Source organism: Globicephala melas, chromosome 11 (genome assembly GCF_963455315.2).
Source record: "Globicephala melas chromosome 11, mGloMel1.2, whole genome shotgun sequence".
Lineage (NCBI taxonomy): Eukaryota > Metazoa > Chordata > Mammalia > Artiodactyla > Delphinidae > Globicephala > Globicephala melas.
The window spans coordinates 79,109,884-79,128,670 of NC_083324.2; the positions used below are offsets into that span (position 1 = coordinate 79,109,884).

The window sequence follows — 18,787 nt, forward strand, 5'->3', positions numbered from 1 at the left end:
CAGGATGGAGGCTCATGCCAGGCCCAGAAAATGTGGCCGAGGTTTTTCCTGGAGCCACCCTCAGTCCGTCCATCTGTCCGAGGCAGCCACACTGGTCCCTGGGTAAGGATGGACAGTGTCGGGCACTGACTGAGGCGGTGCAGTAGAGGAAAACTGAATCTTGGAATTGGAGCAACTGAGTTCCATTCCTGGCTTCTCAGCTCTTAGCTGTGCGATGGCTCTCATCGTCCGAGCAGGAAGGTGATAGGCAGCTTGGAGCCCGCGGAGCTGACCCAGGGCCGGCCCCTGGCACACAGCGCGTGGTGAACCGCTGCTAGGAGAAGAACTAGCATGCAGCTTTAGAAACATGGCTAACTTGGGAAAGGATTATGCCAAAGGCAGCATAGGGCCTGCGGTACTCATGGGTAGCTATCATTCCACCTTTCCCAGTTAAGCCAGACCACCAATGATAAGGCTTGATGGTGAGGGACAGTTTCTCTCTCATGGAAAGAAGTACAGAGACGCAGGAAACGGATGCTAAAGGAACCAGCAGAGCTAGAAGGCAAATGAAATGAAACACAACGCACGCGTGGCCTGGCACCTGTACCTGGGAGAAGCTCAGTACGTGATGGTTGTTCTGGCCCACCTTCAGCTGCCTGCATCCCTGCCCTCCCCACTCAGACTTATTGCTATCCTCCTGAGGCCTCAACTCCAGCCTGGCCACACCACACGGCTGGTGGGATCTTAGTTCCCCGGCCAGGGATTGAACCCGTGCCCCCTACAGTGGAAGCGTGGAGCCCTAACCACTGGACCACCAGGGAAGTCCCATGCCAGCCTGTTTTTTTTTTTGTTTTTTTTTTGTGGTACGTGGGCCTCTCACCATTGTGGCCTCTCCCGTAGCGGAGCATAGGCTCCAGATGCGCAGGCCCAGTGGCCACGGCTCACAGGCCCAGCCACTCCGCGGCATGTGGGATCCTCCCAGACCGGGTCACGAACCCGTGTCCCCTGCATCGGCAGGCGGACTCTCAACCACTGCGCAACCAGGGAAGCCCCCAGCCTGTTTTTAAAGCAGGTTTTATCAGTACAGAGCCTAGTCTTGTCCTCCCACAGGAGCCAGAGAAACAAGCTCTTGGGAACCCCACTCACCCAGCTACCCCTCTGCCAGTTGCCTCTTGGGACCACCTTCCAGGCTGGTCACTAATGAGCAGGGCTTCCCAGACTCAGCTCATTCTGGGGCAATGGGGACCAGCAGGTCCTGAGCTTGGCCTTTTCCAGACGTGCAGACCATTCATTCATTTAACAAACATTTGTGGAGCACCCACTGGGTGCCAGTGCTGGGGACACAGCAGCGAACAAGGCAAAGCTCCTGCTGAGAGCTCACATTCTGTCAGAGGGAGACAGGCACCAAATTGCACAAATATGTCAGTGAGACCGTATGTGACAGTGACAAGAGCTGGGGAGAAAAGCAAAGCCCAGTAGGTGAGATGGTGAGTGGGCGGGAAGCAGGCAGGAAAGGGCCTCCCTGAGAAAAGGACCTGCAGGAGGGAGAGGACAAGCCACGCAGGCCTCTGGGGAAGAGCATCCGGAGCAGAGGGAAGGTGCCTGAATGTCTGTGGACCAGTGAGGAGTGTTTTGGAATGGGGAGGGTGATGTGAGAGATAAACAGGTGGGGCCTTGGAGGTCATTGTAAGGACCTGTTTTTTTCTCTGAGTGAGATGGAAGCCATTGCGGGAACAGACTCTGACTAATGTGTTAACAGTGGGGAACAGAGCAAAGGGGATGAGGGTGGAGGAGGGAGGGGATTTAGGAGACTGTGCTATAGTCCAGTAAGAGCATGTGTGCTTAGGGATGGTGGCGGTGGAGTTGGGGAGGGGGAAGGGGGTCAGCTTCTGAAGGTAGTGCGGACAGGATTTCCTCGCAGGCCGGCTGAGGGGTGGAAGAGAGGACTCAGGGATGACTCGGAGAATGAAGCTGTGGTTTTGCTGAGGTGGGAAAGCTGGGGAGGGAGCAGGTGTGGCAGCAGCCCCTGAGCTCGGTTTTGGACTTGTTGAGTTTGAGACATCAGTTAGGCACCCAAGGAAGATGCTGAGCAAACACAAGTCTGGGGGCCAGCAGGGAGGTCTGGAAGGGAGGTCTTTGGAGCCAGAGATGCACAGATGGAACTTCAGCCACTTTCCCAGGATCTCAGTGGTGGCTGACACCCCTCCCCGCAAGCACAGCCCCGGATTCTGGCAGGGATTTAGTGAAGGGTTGTTGGCCAGACAGATGTCGCCAATCAGTGTAGTCTTACATCAGAACCACCCGGTGGGCACCACAAAAACAACACACATATTACTACAAGGGGAAGAGGGGCTTTTCCTAACAGCCTCCCACCATCTCTATCTCAGCTCCACAACCAGAAGAGACTCCCGCAGCCACCGAGCCCCCCCGGGAGCCACGCCTCGGGGAGCTGACAGTGACAGATGTGACCCCCAGCTCCGTGGGCCTTGCATGGACAGTCCCTGAGGGCCAGTTTGACTCCTTCGTGGTCCAGTACAAGGACAGGGACGGGCAGCCCCAGGCGGTGCCTGTGGCCGCAGACCAACGAGAGGCCACTGTCCCCGGCCTGGAGCCTGCACGCAAATACAAGATGAACTTGTACGGGCTACATGGTGGGCAGCGCGTGGGCCCCCTCTCTGTGGTAGCCATGACTGGTGAGTGAGCGTGGGTAAAGGTAGTTCCCATCCCTGGTTACCCGGGGCCACCCCCTCCCCTAGCCTCTCTCTCAGGTCCTGCCTCAGTGGCCCCTGCAGGTCCTCCCCAGTCTATTACCTGAGCCCTTGGCTCCTCTCCTGAGCAGGAACCTTGCCTACCCTCCAGTCTCCACCTCCACTCTGTCTCCTCCCCCAGGCAGGATTGTCTTCCTCCCATCTGACCTGAGTCTAGCCAAACGCTGTCTCTCTGACTGTCCACAGCTGTTTCCTTCCCTCTCTTTACAACCTGCTGTGACTTGGACCCAGCTACCACCTCCCCCTGCTGCCCTTTTTCATTGGGGTTAAAGAACACACATCCCTTGAATCTCTTCTCAGGGGCCCTCAGCGCCCTGGCCTGAGCTGTGTTCCCTTCTGGCCAAGCCAGAATCTCGCTCCCTCAGGGAAGCGGCCCTTGCTCGTGGCTCCCAGCCTCTCCCGCCCCTCATGCTTCCTGGGCACAGGTTGCCACCAGTTTTGTGCTATGGTGTCTGGTGAGACCAGTGAACCCCTTTCAGAGCAATGTCTTAAAATCCATAAAGTAAAACACATAGGATTACAAAGGTAACCAATTCTATTGATTAACCGATTATCAAAAATATTTTAAAACTCGAATTTATGATTCAGTAATACAGGAACTTCATCATTAGTTCATTAAATAGCAAGACTTAGTGGCATGTTTAATAACCTACCCACATTTAGAAGCAGTGATGAGTGTAAAGAGTATTTTTTTTTAATTTTTGAATTTTATTTTATCTTTTTATACAGCAGGTTCTTATTAGTTATCCAATTTATACATATTAGTGTATACATGTCAATCCCAATCTCCCAGTTCATCCCACCACCACCACCACCACCCCCGCCACTTTCCCCCCTTGGTGTCCATACATTTGTTCTCTACATCTGTGTCTCAACTTCTGCCCTGCAAACCGGTTCATCTGCACCATTTCTCTAGGTTCCACATATATGCGTTAATATACAATATTTGTTTTTCTCTTTCTGACTTACTTCACTCTGTATGACAGACTCTAGGTCCATCCACATCTCCACAAATCACCCAATTTCGTTCTTTCTTACGGCTGAGTAATATTCCATTGTATATATGTACCACATCTTCTTTATCATTTGTTGATGGGCCTTTAGGCTGCTTCCATGACCTGGCTATTGTAAATGGTGCTGCAATGAACATTGGGGTGCATGTGTCTTTTTGAATTATGGTTTTCTCATATACTGGGTATATGCCCAGTAGTGGGACTTCTGGGTCATATGGTAATTCTATTTTTAGTTTTTTAAGGAACCTCCATACTGTTCTCCATAGTGGCTGTATCAGTTTACATTCTTACCAACAGTGCAAGAGGGTTCCCTTTTCTCCACACCCTTTCCAGCATTTGCTGTTTATAGATTTTCTGATGATGCCCATTCTAACTGGTGTGAGGTGATAACCTCATTGTAGTTTTGACTTGCATTTCTCTAATAATTAGTGATGTTGAGCAGCTTTTCATGTGCTTCTTGGCCATCTGTATGTCTTCTTTGGAGAAATGTCTATTTAGTTCTTCTGCCCATTTTTGGACTGGGTTGTTTGTTTTTTTAATATTGAGCTGCATGAGCTGTTTATATATTTTGGAGATTAATCCTTTGTCCATTGATTCGTTTGCAAATATTTTCTCCCATTCTGAGGGTTGTCTTTTTGTCTTGTTTGTAGTTTTCTTTGCTTTGCAAAAGCTTTTAAGTTTCATTAGGTCCCATTTGTTTATTTTTGTTTTTATTTCCATTACTCTACGAGGTGGATCAAAAAAGATCTTGCTGTGATTTATGTCAAAGAGTGTTTTCCTCTAAGAGTTTGATAGTGTCCAGTCTTACATTTAGGTCTCTAATCCATTTTGAGTTTATTTTTGTGTATGGTGTTAGGGAGTGTTCTAATTTCATTCTTTTACATGTAGCTGTCCAGTTTTCCCAGCACCACTTATTGAAGAGACTGTCTTTTCTCCATTTTATATCCTTGCCTCCTTTGTCATAGATTAGTTGACCATAGATGTGTGAGTTTATCTCTGGGCTTTCTATCCTGTTCCATTGATCTATATTTCTGTTTTTGTGCCAGTACCATATTGTCTTGATTACTGTAGCTTTGTAGTATCATCTGAAGTCAGGGAGTCTGATTCCTCCAGTTATGTTTTTTTCCCTCAAGACTGCTTTGGCTATTCGGGGTCTTTTGTGGTTCCATACAAATTTTAAGATTTTTTTGTTCTAGTTCTGTAAAAATGCCTTTGGTAATTTGATAGGGATTTCACTGAATCTGTAGATTGCTTTGGTAGTATAGTCATTTTCACAATATTGATTCTTCCAATCCAATAACATGGTATATCTCTCCATCTGTTTGTATTATCTTTAATTTATTTCATCAGTGTCTTATAGTCTTCTGCATACAGGTCTTTTGTCTCCCTAGGTAGGTTTATTCCTAGGTGTCTTATTCTTTTTGTTACAGTGGTAAATGGGAGTGTTTCCTTAATTTCTCTTTCAGATTTTTCATCATTAGTGTATCGAATGCAAGAGATTTCTGTGCATTAATTTTGTATCCTGCATCTTTACCAAATTCATTTATTAGCTCTAGTAGATTTCTGGTGGCATCTTTAGGATTCTCTATGTATAGTATCATGTCATCTGCAAACAGTGACAGTTTTACTTCTTCTTTTCCAATGTGTATTCCTTTTATGTCTTTTTCTTCTCTGATTGCCATGGCTAGGACTTCAAAAACTATGTTGAATAATAGTGGTGAGAGTGGACATCCTTGTCTTGTTCCTGATCTTAGAGGAAACGCTTTCAGTTTTTCACCATTGAGAATGTTTGCTGTGGGTTTGTCGTATATGGCCTTTATTATGTTGAGGTAGGTTACCTCTATGTTCACTTTCTGGAGAGTTTTTATCATAAATGGGTGTTGAATTTTGTCAAAAGCTTTTTCTGCATCTATTGAGATGATCATATGGTTTTTATTCTTCAGTTTGTTAATACGATGTATCACATTGATTGATTTGCATATGTTGAAGAATCCTTGCATCCCTGGGATAAATCCCACTTGATCATGGTGTATGATCCTTTTAATGTGTTGTTGGATTCTGTTTGCTAGTATTTTGTTGAGGATTTTTGCATCTGTATTCATCAGTGATATTGGTCTGTAATTTTCTTTTTGTAGCATCTTTGTCTGGTTTTGGTATCAGGGTGATGGTGGCCTCATAGAATGAGTTTGGGAGTGTTCCTTCCTCTGCAACTTTTGGAAGAGTTTGAGAAGGGTGGGTGTTAGCTCTTCTCTAAATGTTTGATAGAATTCACATGTGAAGCCATCTGGTCCTGGACTTTTGTTTGTTATAAGATTTTTAATCACAGTTTCAATTTCATTACTTGTGATTGGTCAGTTCATATTTTCTATTTCTTCCTGGTTCAGTCTTGGAAGGTTATACCTTTCTAAGAATTTGTCCATTTCTTCCAGGTTGTCCATTTTATTGGCATAGAGTTGCTTGTAGTAGTCTCTTAGGATGCTTTGTATTTCTGCAGTGTCTGTTGTAACTTCTCCTTTTTCATTTCTAATTTTATTGATTTGAGTCCTCTCCCTCTTTTTCTTTTTTTTTAAATATTTAATTTTATTTATTTTTGACTGGGTTGGGTTTTTGTTGCTGCGCGCGGGCTTTCTCCAGTTGCCGTGAGCAGGGACTACTCTTGTTGCAGTGCACGGGCTTCTCACTGTGGTGGATTCTCTTGTTGCGGAGCATGGGCTCTAGGCATGCGAGCTTCAGTAGTTGTGGCACGCAGGCTCTAGAGCGCAGGCTCAGTAGTTGTGGTGCATGGGCTTAGTTGCTCCATGGCATGTGGGATCTTCCTGGACCAGGGATCAAACCCGTGTCCCCTGCATTGGCAGGCAGATTCTCAACCACTGTGCCACCAGGGAAGTCCCACCAGTCTATTCTGTATGTCCCTGATTCTCTTTCTGTTTCATAGATAAGTTCATTTGTGTCATATTTTATTTTGTTTTTTTTAACATCTTTATTGGAGTATAATTGTTTTACAATGGTATGTTAGTTTCTGCTTTATAACAAAGTGAATCAGTTATACATATACATATGTTCCCATATCTTTTCCCTCTTTCATCTCCCCCCCCCCCATCCCACCCCTCTAGGTGGTCACAAACCACCTAGCTGATCTCCCTGTGCTATGCGGCTGCTTCCCACTAGCTATCTATTTTATGTTTGGTAGTGTATATATGTCCATGCCACTCTCTCACTTTGTCACAGTTTACCCTTCCCCCTCCCCATATCCTCAAGTCCCTTCTCTAGTAGTTTCCCTCTTTTTCTTGATGAGTCTGGCTAATGGTTTATCAATTTGTTTATCTTCTCAAAGAACCATCTTTTAGTTTTATTGATCTTTGCTATTGTTTTCTTTGTTTCTATTTCATTTATTTCTGCTCTGATCTTTATGATTTCTTTCCTTCTACTAACTTTGGGCTTTGTTTGTTCTTTCTCTAGTTCCTTCAGGTGTAAGGTTAGAGTTTTTATTTGAGATTTTTCTTGTTTCTTGAGGTAGGCTTTTATTGCTATAAACTTCCCTCTTAGAACTGCTTTTGCTGCATCCCTTAGGTTTTGGATAGTCATGTTTTCATTGTCATTTGTCTCTAGGTTTTTTTTGATTTCTTCTTTGATTTCTTCAGTGATCTCTTGGTTATTTAGTAACGTATTGTTTAGCCTCCATGTGTTTGTGTTTTTAAAATTTTTTTCCCTGTAATTGATTTCTAATCTCATAGTGTTGTGGTCAGAAAAAATGCTTGATATGGGGCCTCCCATATCAAGCATGAACCCGGGGCACCGGGTTCGTGCCCCAGTCTGGGAAGATCCCACATGCCGCGGAGTGGCTGGGCCCATGAGCCATGGCCGCTGAGCCTGTGCGTCCGGAGCCTGTGCTCCGCAACGGGAGAGGCCACAGCAGTGAGAGGCCCGCATGCCGCAAAAAAAAAAAAAAAAAAAAAAAAAAATGCTTGATATGAGATCAGTTTTCTTAAATTTACTGAGGCTTGATTTGTGACCCAAGATGTGATGTATACTGGAGAAGGTTCCGTGTGCACTTGAGAAGAAAGTGTAATCTGCTGTTTTTGGATGGAATGTCCTATAAATATCAATTAAATCTATCTGGTCTATTGTGCCATTTAAAGCTTGTGTTTCCTTATTAATTTTCTGTGTGGATGATCTGTCCATTGGTGTAAGTGAGGTGTTAAAGTCCCCCACTATTATTGTGTTACTGTCGATTTCCTCTTTTACAGCTGTTAGCAGTTGCCTTATGTATTGAGGTGCTCCTATGTTGGGTGCATATATATTTATAATTGTTACATCTTCTTCTTGGATTGATCCCTTGATCATTATGTAGTGTCCTTCCTTGTCTCATGTAACATTCTTTATTTTAAAGTCTATTTTATCTGATATGAGTATTGCTACTCCAGCTTTCTTTTGATTTCCATTTGCATGGAATATCTTTTTCCATCCCCTCACTTTTAGTCTGTATGTGTCCCTAGGTCTGAAGTGGGTCTCTTATAGACAGCATATATATGGGTCTTGTTTTTGTATCCATTCAGCGAGCCTGTGTCTTTTGGTTGGAGCAGTTAATCCATTCACATGTAAGGTAATGTACATTCCTATGTACATATGTTCCTATGTACATATGTATGTTCCTATGACCATTTTCTTAATTGTTTTGGGTTTGTTTTTGTAGGTCCTTTTTTTCTCTTGTGTTTCCCACTTAGAGAAGTTCCTTTAGCATTTGTTGTAGAGCTGGTTTGGTGGTGCTGAATTCTCTTAGCTTTTGCTTGTCTGTAAAGCTTTTGATTGCTCCATCGAATCTGAATGAGATCCTTGCCGGGTAGAGTAATCTTTGTTGTAGGTTCTTCCCTTTCATCACTTTAAATATGTCATACCACCCCCATCTGGCTTGTAGAGTTTCTGCTGAGAAATCAGCTGTTAACCTTATGGGAGTTCCCTTGTATGTTATTTGTCGTTTTTCCCTTGCTGCTTTCAATAATTTTTCTTTGTCTTTAGTTTTTGCCAATTTGATTACTATGTGTCTCGGCGTGTTTCTCCTTGGGTTTATCCTCTATGGGATTCTCTGCGCTTCCTGGACTTGGGTGGCTCTTTCCTTTCCCATGTTAGGGAAGTTTTTGACTATAATCTCTTCAAATATTTTCTTGGGTCCTTTCTCTCTCTCTTCTCCTTCTGGGACTCCTATAATGCAAATGTTGTTGCGTTTAATGTTGTCCCAGAGGTCTCGTAGGCTGTCTTCACTTCTTTTCATTCTTTTTTCTTTATTCTGTTCAGCAGCAGTGAATTCCACCATTCTGTCTTCAGGTCACTTATCCTTTCTCTGCCTCAGTTATCCTGCTGTTGATTCCTTCTAGTGTAGTTTTCATTTCAGTTATTGTATTGCTCATCTCTGTTTGTTGTTCTTTAATTCTTCTATGTCTTTGTTAAACATTTCGTGCATCTTCTCCATCTTTGCCTCCATTCTTTTCCCGAAGTCCTGGATCATCTTCACTATCATTATTCTGAATTCTTTTTCTGGAAGGTTGCCTATCTCCACTTCATTTAGTTGTTTTTCTAGTGTTTTATCTTGTTCCTTCATCTGGTACATAGCCCTCTGCCTTTTCGTCTTGTCTATCTTTCTGTGAATGTGGTTTTTGTTCCACAGGCTGCAGGATTGTAGCTCTTCTTGCTTCTGCTATCTGCCCTCTGGTAGATGAGGCTATCTAAGAGGCTTGTGCAAGTTTCCTGATGGGAGGGACTGGTGGTGGGTAGAGCTGGGTGTTGCTCTGGTGGGCAGAGCTCAGTAAAACTTTAATCCACTTGTCTGCTGATGAGTGGGGCTGGGTTCCTTCCCTGTTGGTTGTTTGGCCTGAGGGGACCCAACACTGGAGCCTACCTGGGCTCTTTGGTGGGCGTAATGGCAGACTCTGGGAGGGCTCATGCCAAGGAGTACTTCCCAGAACTTCTGCTGCCAGTGTCCTTGTCCTCATGGTGAGCCACAGCCACCCCCGGCCTCTTCAGGAGACCCTCCAACACTAGCAGGTAGGTCTGCTTCAGCCTCCTCTGGGTTCACTGCTCCTTCCCCTGGTTTCTGATGTGCGCACTACTTTGTATGTGCCCTCCAAGAGTGGAGTCGCTGTTTCCCCCAGTCCTGTCGAAGTCCTGCAATCAAATCCCACTAGCCTTCAAAGTCTGATTCTCTGGGAATTCCTCCTCCCATTGCCCGACCCCCAGTTTGGGAAGCCTGACGTGGGGCTCAGAACCTTCACTCCAGTAGGTGGACTTCTGTGGTATAAGTGTTCTCCAGTCTGTGAGTCACCCACCTAGCAGTTAATGGGATTTGATTTTATTGTGATTGCGCCCCTCTACCATCTCATTGTGGCTTCTCCTTTGTCTTTGGATGTGGGGTATCTTTTTTGGTGAGTTCCAGTGTCTTCCTGTCAATGATTGTTCAGCAGTTAGTTGTGACTCCGGTGCTCTTGCAAGAGGGAGTGAGCTCACGTCCTTCTATTCCGCCATCTTGAACCAATCTCTGTAAAGGGTATTTTGAAGTTTCTGCAGTAATTTTAAGGTGATGTGACAATCTCTGTGATTTCTATTGGTGACAGGGTTACAATTACTGCTAGTACCACTGTGGTTGGTTTCCTATATTCATCATTGAAAGAAATGCTACATTTCACTTAGAGATCAGTGCAAAAGAGATGTAACTGTTTCCCATCTCAGTTCAAAGCCCTCTAAGGCCCTCGGAGCCCAGCAGCCCTGTGAGGGGGGATTTCTCCCGCCAGAGGTCTCAGCCATGTTCTTTGTCCTCCTGGATCCTAGCTCCGCTCTCTCCAGCCCCGGGCACAGAGCGCCCCCTTGAGCCACGTCTGCGGGAGCTGACAGTGACGGACGTGACCCCGGACTCCGTGGGCCTCTCCTGGACAGTCCCCGAGGGTGAATTTGACTCCTTCGTGGTCCAGTACAAGGACAGGGACAGGCAGCCCCAGGCGGTGCCTGTGGCTGCAGACCAGCGTGAGGTCACCATCGCCGACCTGGAGCCCGACAGGAAGTACAAGTTCCTGCTCTTTGGGATCCAGGACGGGAAACGCCACAGCCCAGTCTCTGTGGAGGCAAAGACAGGTGAGAGGGACCCCCACGAAGCTGAGCCTGAGGCCCCAGCCCTGCTGCCCTTCCTCATGCTGCCCTATCACCTCTCCCTTCCGCCGGGTCTCCGCTTCATCCACCTCTTCCGTTTTATTTGAAAAGCCACATTGCCTGCCCCGATCCCAGGCAGATGAGAACCAGGAAAATGGGGCCAGTTCCTGGATCAGTTTCCCCTGCTGACTTTTCCCCTCTTCTCATAATTCCTACTTCTATTGAACGGGGGAGCCTCCTTCAGACCCCTTCCTGGAAGGTGCAACAGGAGAAACAGCAGGGCTAGATACGGGGGAGGGAGCCAGGAGCCGTTCCACCTCCCTTGGCCTGTGAGTCCTCAGCCCTGTGTAGCCATCACCTCCTGAGGAGTCTTCCCTCTGACTCTCACCCAGTTTCCCACCTACTGGCCCAGACACACTGGGTCCCATATCTTCCTCCCCAGAGGGACCCCTTTCCTCCTCTGCCCTCTTCCTGGAGCTTCAGAAACTGGGGCCCAGAGGAGCCCAAGACTGGCTGCCCAGTCAGACCCAGTCAGACCCAGCCCAGCTGTGCCCCTGTCTTGGGTTTTGGTCCAGGCACTCCCCTGCCCCTGGGGGCTCCCTGTTGCCAGAAAACTCTCACAATAACAATGCCGTCAGCATCCTTGCTATCCAAGAAGTCAGAAGGCCAGCTCCTTCTCAGGCCTCGGGATGGCCTCTTGGGCAGATACCAGATCCTTCTCCCGTGTGAGCTCCCCTTCTTCTCCCCATACCCGCCTCACACATAGGCAGCCCCCACTCCTCCACTGGGTCCTATGAGGGTCACCTCCATCGTAATACCTTACCTCCCCACCAGCTGTCTGTCCCCATCAGGGATCCTGTTCCCCCTCTGACATCCCCAGGACCCTTGGATTTCCCCAGGGAGCAGTCAGATCACAAAGAGTGGGTTCCTTGGCCAAAGGAAATAAGCAGACCAAGCCTGTGATAAGCTGCACCCTGCTAAGGAAATAGTCTCTATTAGGTGCTTAGAGCCTGGACAGCAAGAGGAATAAGATAAACAGCTAGCTAGGGAATCTCTTCTCCCAGAGATGTCTCAGGACAGAAGACCCCTCCCTGCGCTGGTTAAGTGGACAGAGGCAGGGCCAGTTGGGGATGCTGGCAGGCATGGGAGGGTGATGGAAATATTGGGGGGAAGCACTGATCATTTGGGCAGTTCTGGGTTTTTCCATTCTCCAGTGGGAGGCAGTCAAGGAGTCGTTTTGGAAAAAAAAAATAAACACAAGAACCTTTCCTCTCTGTCAGTTGCTCGAGGTGACACCAGCCCAGGAGCCCCACCCCGCCTCGGGGAGCTGTGGGTGACAGACCCCACCCCAGACTCACTGCGCCTCTCCTGGACAGTCCCCGAGGGCCACTTTGACTCCTTTGTGGTCCAGTTCAAGGACAGGGACGGGCCCCGGGTGGTGCCTGCAGAGGGCCACGAGCGCTCAGTCACCATCGGCCCTCTGGACGCCAGCCGCAAGTACAGATTCCTCCTCTACGGCCTCCTGGGCAAGAGGCGCCGTGGCCCCCTCACCGCCGAGGGCACCACAGGTGAGGGCAGCCCCTGCAGGGGGGCATCTCTGATCTGGAGGCCAGGGGAAGGTCCTGTGGTCAGTTACGGTGGCTGCCATCACGGTGTTGTTTGGCTCCAGCTGTTGTGGCTGGGATCCAGTGCCCCCTCTCCTTGCACAAGCCGGAAGATCCAGCCCTGCAGGTTGCAGCCATCGCACAGCCCTGTCTTTAGACCTCTCAGTCCTTCCCTTCAGCATCACCCAGCCTTCAAGAAACAACGCAACCATTTCCTCTCTGTGTTTCCATCTCAGAGACCCGGAGAGCTGTGGACGAGGCTGGAACAAAACCACGTCTGGGGGAGGAGCTGCAGGTGACCAGCGTGACATCAGACTCCGTGGGCCTCTCGTGGACGGTCCCTGAGGGCCAGTTTGACTCCTTTGTGGTCCAGTATAAGGACAGAGATGGGCAACCCCAGGTGGTGCCCGTGGAGGGCAGCCTCAGGGAGGTCAGTGTCTCAGGCCTGGACCCTGCCCGCAGGTACAAGCTGCTGCTCTACGGGCTATACAAGGGCAAGCGTGTGGGTCCCATCTCCACCGTCGCCATGACCGGTGAGTGCAGCTGGGGGAACACACTGTGCCTCCTGCCCGCCTGGCTCTCCTGGTCTGGTGGAGACACACGAGTTCAGAGCTTCCTATACTCCTTCTTTTGGGGGAAGGGATCAGCTTCATAGAGGCATAATTTACATACAATAAAATTCACCCATGTTAAGCTCATAATTCAGTGAAACCATTACCACAACAAACATATAAAACATTGACTCCAGAAGTTTCCCTATGCTCATTTGCAGTCAGTTTCCCCACCCCCAGCTTCTGACAGTCACTAATTGCTTTCTATCATTATAGTTTTTCCTTTTTAAGCTTTTCCTTTAACAGAATCATACAGTACACAGTTTTTTGTGGTTTTCTTACACTTAACATAATGCTTTTGAAATTCATCAGTGTGTATCAGTAGTTGGTCCTTTTTATTACTGACCTCTTGTCTTCACCTCCTCCCCTCCTTCCATCCTCTTGGAGAGTCTTGGTGCAGTGACAAACCAGTCACCCATCTCTACCTGTCTCTCTGAACCAGCCCCCAGGGAAGAAGTCGAAGCTGAGACTGAGGCCCCCAGCCCTCCAGCATCTGAGCCCCGTCTCGGGGAGGTGACTGTGGAGGAGGGCACCCCACACACCCTGCATCTCTCCTGGACCGTGACTGAGGGAGAATTTGACTCCTTTGAGGTCCAGTACACAGACGAGGAGGGGAAGCTCCAAGTAGTCCATTTAGGGGGCAACCAGAATATCATCACCCTCTCTGGCCTGGAATCCGACCACAGATACCTGGTGAGCCTGTACGGTCTCCACGATGGGCAGCGTGTGGGTCCTGTGCACGTCGAGGCCCTGACAGGTGAGCAAAAGAACTCTGCCCACTCGGCTTCCTTCCAGGTGGCTGTGAGGGCCCGGAGGAGGGCAGAGTCCCCGTGGACACCGTGCCCCTCTCTCAGGTCCTTCTCTCTCCATGTCTGTGTTCAGCCCCAAATGAGGAAGAGAATGAACCTTCAGAATCTCCCTCTACCACCCCTGAGCCTCACGTCACGCCTCGCCTGGGGGAGCTGGCAGTGACAGACGCCACCCCCGAATCCCTGAGCCTCTCCTGGACCATCCCCGAGGGCCAGTTTGACCACTTCCTGATCCAGTACAAGAACGGGGACGGACAGCCCAAGGCTGTGAGGGTGCCAGGGTACGAGGACGAGGTTACCATCTCGGGCCTGGAGCCAGACCACAAGTACAAGATGAACCTGTACGGCTTCCATGACAGCCAGCGCATGGGCCCCGTCTCTGTCATCGGGGTGACAAGTGAGTGGATGGTGGAAGCCCCAGGGTGGGACCTCGTGGGAGGATCACCCTCTCTCAGGTGATGGGTGAGTGGGGTGCAGGAGGCCCTTCTACTCGAGGCTGAGCCATGGTGCCCTGTGTGCCTCCTCCAGGCTCCCTGAGGACCAGTGTGTCCCCCTGGGCAGGGAAGGGCCTCTGTGAGCCATGCTGGTGGCTGCCCTGGTCCCTCACAGCTGACCCCGGAGGCTCCAGGCATGTTTATGAGATGTCAGCTGAACAGGACCACCCAGCCCCAAGGACGGGCTTCTCTGAACTGACTTCAGGGCCCGGAGCTGGGGCCAAGCCTTGGGGGGAGACCCAAGGACATCACCTGGGACCCTGCCTCACCCTCTCTGTGTCTCTCCTTCTCAGCTGCAGAGGAAGACACCCCCAGCTCCACAGAACCCAGCACAGAGGCCTCGGAGGCCCCCGAGGAGCCCCTCCTGGGGGAGCTGACGGTGACAGGATCCTCCCCGGACTCGCTGAGCCTCTCCTGGACCGTCCCCCAGGGCCACTTCGACTCCTTCACCATCCAGTACAAGGGCCGGGACGGGCCCCAGGTGGTGCGTGTCGGGGGCGAGGAGAGTGAGGTGACCGCTGGGGGCCTGGAGCCCGGGCGCAAGTACAAGATGCACCTGTACGGCCTGCACGGGGGGCGGCGTGTGGGCCCCGTGTCCACCGTGGGCGTGACCGGTGAGTGAGGGCCCTCGGGATGAGGTCTCAGGAAAGGTCTGATAGTAGAGCCTCTTGAGCGTCTTCCACTGAAGACCCAGGACCCTAAAACTCCTGAACCTCTAGCCCACCATTGTCCATTCAACACCTCAGGACAGGTGTGATCTGGGGGCAGGAAGAACGAGCTCCAGGGAAGTGCTTTGCCCATTTGAGAGAGGCCGTTGGGGACTGAGGCCTCCAAGTCAGCCATGCACTGACCTGTTTGTGGCTCTCTGCTTTCCCTGGGAACTCTGAAAAGAGCTCTTTTTGGGTGTTGGGACAAATGCCATGAAATGCTAATTCTCAACAAGTATTTATTACATAAAATTTCAAACATATACCCAAAGAGAAAGAATAGCATAATGAACTCCCATATGTCAATCACCCCACTTCAACCAAAACTCAACCCCTGGCCAGTCTAGCTCATCCAGACCCCACTCACTTCCCACGCTCCCCGACTAGCATGTTTTCTTTATTAACAGCTTTATTGAGGTATAATTTACATACCATAAAATTCACCTGTTTTAAGTATACAACTTACCAATTTTAGTGTATTTACAGAGTTGTACAACCAGCATCACTTACTAATTTTAGAACTTTCCCATCACCTCAAGAAGAAACCTGGTGCCCAGACCCATTCCCACGCCCAGTTCCGGTCCCGCTAATCTACTTTTCGTCTCTGTAGATTTGCCTTTTCTGGACGCATCATGTAACTAGAATCATACAATACGTGTTCTTTTGTGTCTGGCTTCTTTTACCAAGCACGGTTTTTTCGGTTTGTTTTTTGGGGTTTTTTTTTTGTTTTTTTTGCGGTACGCGGGCCTCTCACTGCTGTGGCCTCTCCCGTTGCGGAGCACAGGCTCCGGACGCGCAGGCTCAGCGGCCATGGCTCACGGACCCAGCCGCTCCGCGGCACGTGGGATCCTCCCGGACCGGGGCACGAACCCGTGTCCCCTGCATCGGCAGGCGGACTCCCAGCCACTGCGCCACCAGGGAAGTCCACCAAGCACATTTTTGAGGTTGATCCATGTTGTAGCATGTAGCAGTACTTCATTCCTTTATAGCCAAATAATATTCCATTGTATGGATATACTGCTGCAATATTTTTAAACTTATTCCATACACTCTTTACTTCATCATTACATTTTTTTTTTTTTGGCTGCGTTGGGTCTTCGCTGCTGCACGTGGGCTTTCTCTAGTTGCAGCGAGCGGGCTTCGTTGTGCTGCACGGGCTTCTCATTGCGGTGGCTTCTCTTGTTGCAGAGCAGGGACCCTAGGCGCATGGGCTTCAGTAGTTGTGGCACACGAGGTCAGTAGTTGTGTCACAGGGGCTTAGTTGCTCCGCGGCATGTGGAATCTTCCCGGACCAGGGATCGAACCTGTGTCCCCTGCATTGGCAGGTGGATTCTCAACCACTGCGCCACCAGGGAAGTCCCCGTTATTACATATTTAAGTGTACTGCTCTTTTCAAAAAGACTGTTTAGAAATAACCATGATACAATGGTTGTACCTTTAAAAATCAGATATCCAGATAGTGCTACAGTTTCCTGATTGTGTCATAATTGTTATTTTGCAATTTGTTGTTGGAATCAGGTCCAAGTAAGAAAGATAGGATGAAATTGGGAGAATTGGGATTTTAAATAGGGTGGTCAGGGAAGGCCCTAAAGGGATGGTGACATTTGAATGAAAGGAAGTGTGAACATGAGCCATGCAGACATCTGGGGAAAGAACATTCAGGAAGAGGGAACAGTCAGTGCAAACGCCTTGAGGCAATAAGCTGCCTGGCACATTTGATGGACCATAAGGAGGCCACAAAGAGCTTTTGATGCTCATAGCAGAAATGCATCTTAAGTCAGGCCCACAGAGCTGGCCCACCTTCGGGCCTGAATCCAGGAGAGCAGGGCCTCAACAGTTCCTTCCAGCAACAGGAACGATTCTGTTTGCATCTCTTCCCAGCCCCTAAAGAGGAGCCCCCTGCCAGCCCCCCTTTGAAGCCACAGCTGGGAGAACTGACTGTGACGGACGCCACCCCTGACTCCCTGAGCCTCTTCTGGAACGTCCCCGAGGGCCAGTTTGACCACTTCCTGGTCCAGTACAAGAACGGGGATGGGCAGCCCAAGGCGGTGAGGGTGCCGGGGCACCAGGACGGGGTCACCATCTCGGGCCTGGAGCCAGACCACAAGTACAAGATGAACCTGTACGGCTTCCACAGCGGCCAGCGCGTGGGCCCCGTCTCCACTGTCGGTTTAACTGGTGAGTGTACAATAGGACACTGGCCCTGCCCTGAGCTGGACTCAGTTTCCCTTTTATTGCCAGTATCCAGGTGTTTTTCTCCCACTGTTTTTGAGACTGAGCCTCCCAGGCTACTGGGAGCAGTTCTGTGCCTGTCTGCACTCCAAGCCTTTGGTGTCACCTTAGCTGTCTCACCCTTTACACGTGGGCTTCTTGAGTCCTCAAAGAGGCAGTGTGCCAGAGAAATAGCACAGACTCAGGCAGACCTGGGGCTGGCCCTAGCCTCAGCCCATTAGAGCTGTGTGACCTCGAGGGAGTCACTCAACCTCTCTGTGCCTCCCTATCCTTATCCACACAGAAGGAATAACCACACCTGTCTGGCAGGGTGGGCATGAATGTGGCTTGTCTCACACACAACGTTTGGTAACTACAGCCTCCCTCCTTCTGAGGAAGAAGATTAGTTCTTGAAAACCCTTGGGGTGAATTCTTATAATTATCATTGATTTCAGTGGGTACAATTGTATTTGTTCCCCAACCCCCAAACTGATACCCATGTATGCTGTGTCAACATGGGATCCTGCTAACATGGATACTATTACTTCAATAGTGAATATTAGTCATATGTGCAACTTAACAAGGCATTTTCTCTTCATTAATTACTCCCTGACATGGCTGTTGGTTGCTTTCGTTAAGCTCTTTTGTAGCTGTTACCCTCTACATGCTTAAAACCTGGTTCCCAAACACAATGGAGTTATGAAACACGATGATTTTGTAATTCAGCTATTAAGGCAGAATAAAACCCTGTGCAGAACAGAAAAGACAAAAAAAATCTGTGGGCGTGATGGGTCATCCCTGCTGTAAGATGGCAAGAGAATTAATACAAGGTCCAAAAGCAACCCATCTACAAAGATGATCTCATGTGGTCTCATCTCTTTGCCCTCAACTGTGAAATCTAAATTAGTTTCTCAAATGCTCAGAAAAGACTTCTAAACCAGAGGAGGTATTAAAGGAAAATACGAACCTGAGCACATGTACCTCCTGATGTGACGTTTCGGTTAGGTGTGGCGCTATTACAAAGCATTAGTCCCTTCCCACTAAATGAATTTACTCAGCAGCTCCTACAGGTTCCATGCTGCACATGTTGAGGTCATAGGGGTCCCACCCTACCATCTTGACATCTCCACAAGTGTGTGCTCTGTCTGCTAGAAAGTGAACATTCAAACCAGGGAAATGATGTCTTTTTTTTTTTTTAGTGAGTAAATGTATTTATTTGGCTGCGTTGGGTCTTCGTTTCTGTGCGAGGGCTTTCTCTAGTGGCGGCGAGCGGGGGCTACTCTTTGTTGTGGTGCGCGGGCTTCTCATTGCGGTGGCTTCTCTTGTTGAGGAGCACGGGCTCTAGGCACGCACGCTTCAGTAGTTGTGGCACACAGGCTCAGTAGTTGTGGCTCGCGGGGTGTAGAGTGCAGGCACAATAGTTGTGGCGCACGGGCTTAGTTGCTCCGTGGCATGTG

At 49.1% G+C, this 18,787-nt stretch overlaps 1 protein-coding gene across 4 annotated transcripts in view; it reads left to right on the forward strand.

Annotated features, from left to right (window-relative positions):
• TNXB (tenascin XB) overlaps positions 1-18,787 on the forward strand; it is a 70,461-nt gene that overhangs the window by 31,594 nt on the left and 20,080 nt on the right. For all 4 annotated transcript variants that reach the window (XM_070046725.1, XM_070046726.1, XM_060308894.1 and 1 more), the window contains 8 exons: positions 2,367-2,672; positions 10,580-10,879; positions 12,175-12,462; positions 12,735-13,031; positions 13,552-13,866; positions 13,992-14,315; positions 14,706-15,026; positions 17,001-17,297. In XM_070046725.1, coding sequence (XP_069902826.1) covers positions 2,367-2,672; positions 10,580-10,879; positions 12,175-12,462; positions 12,735-13,031; positions 13,552-13,866; positions 13,992-14,315; positions 14,706-15,026; positions 17,001-17,297 — 2,448 coding nt within the window. The remainder of the gene's footprint in view (positions 1-2,366; positions 2,673-10,579; positions 10,880-12,174; positions 12,463-12,734; positions 13,032-13,551; positions 13,867-13,991; positions 14,316-14,705; positions 15,027-17,000; positions 17,298-18,787) is intronic.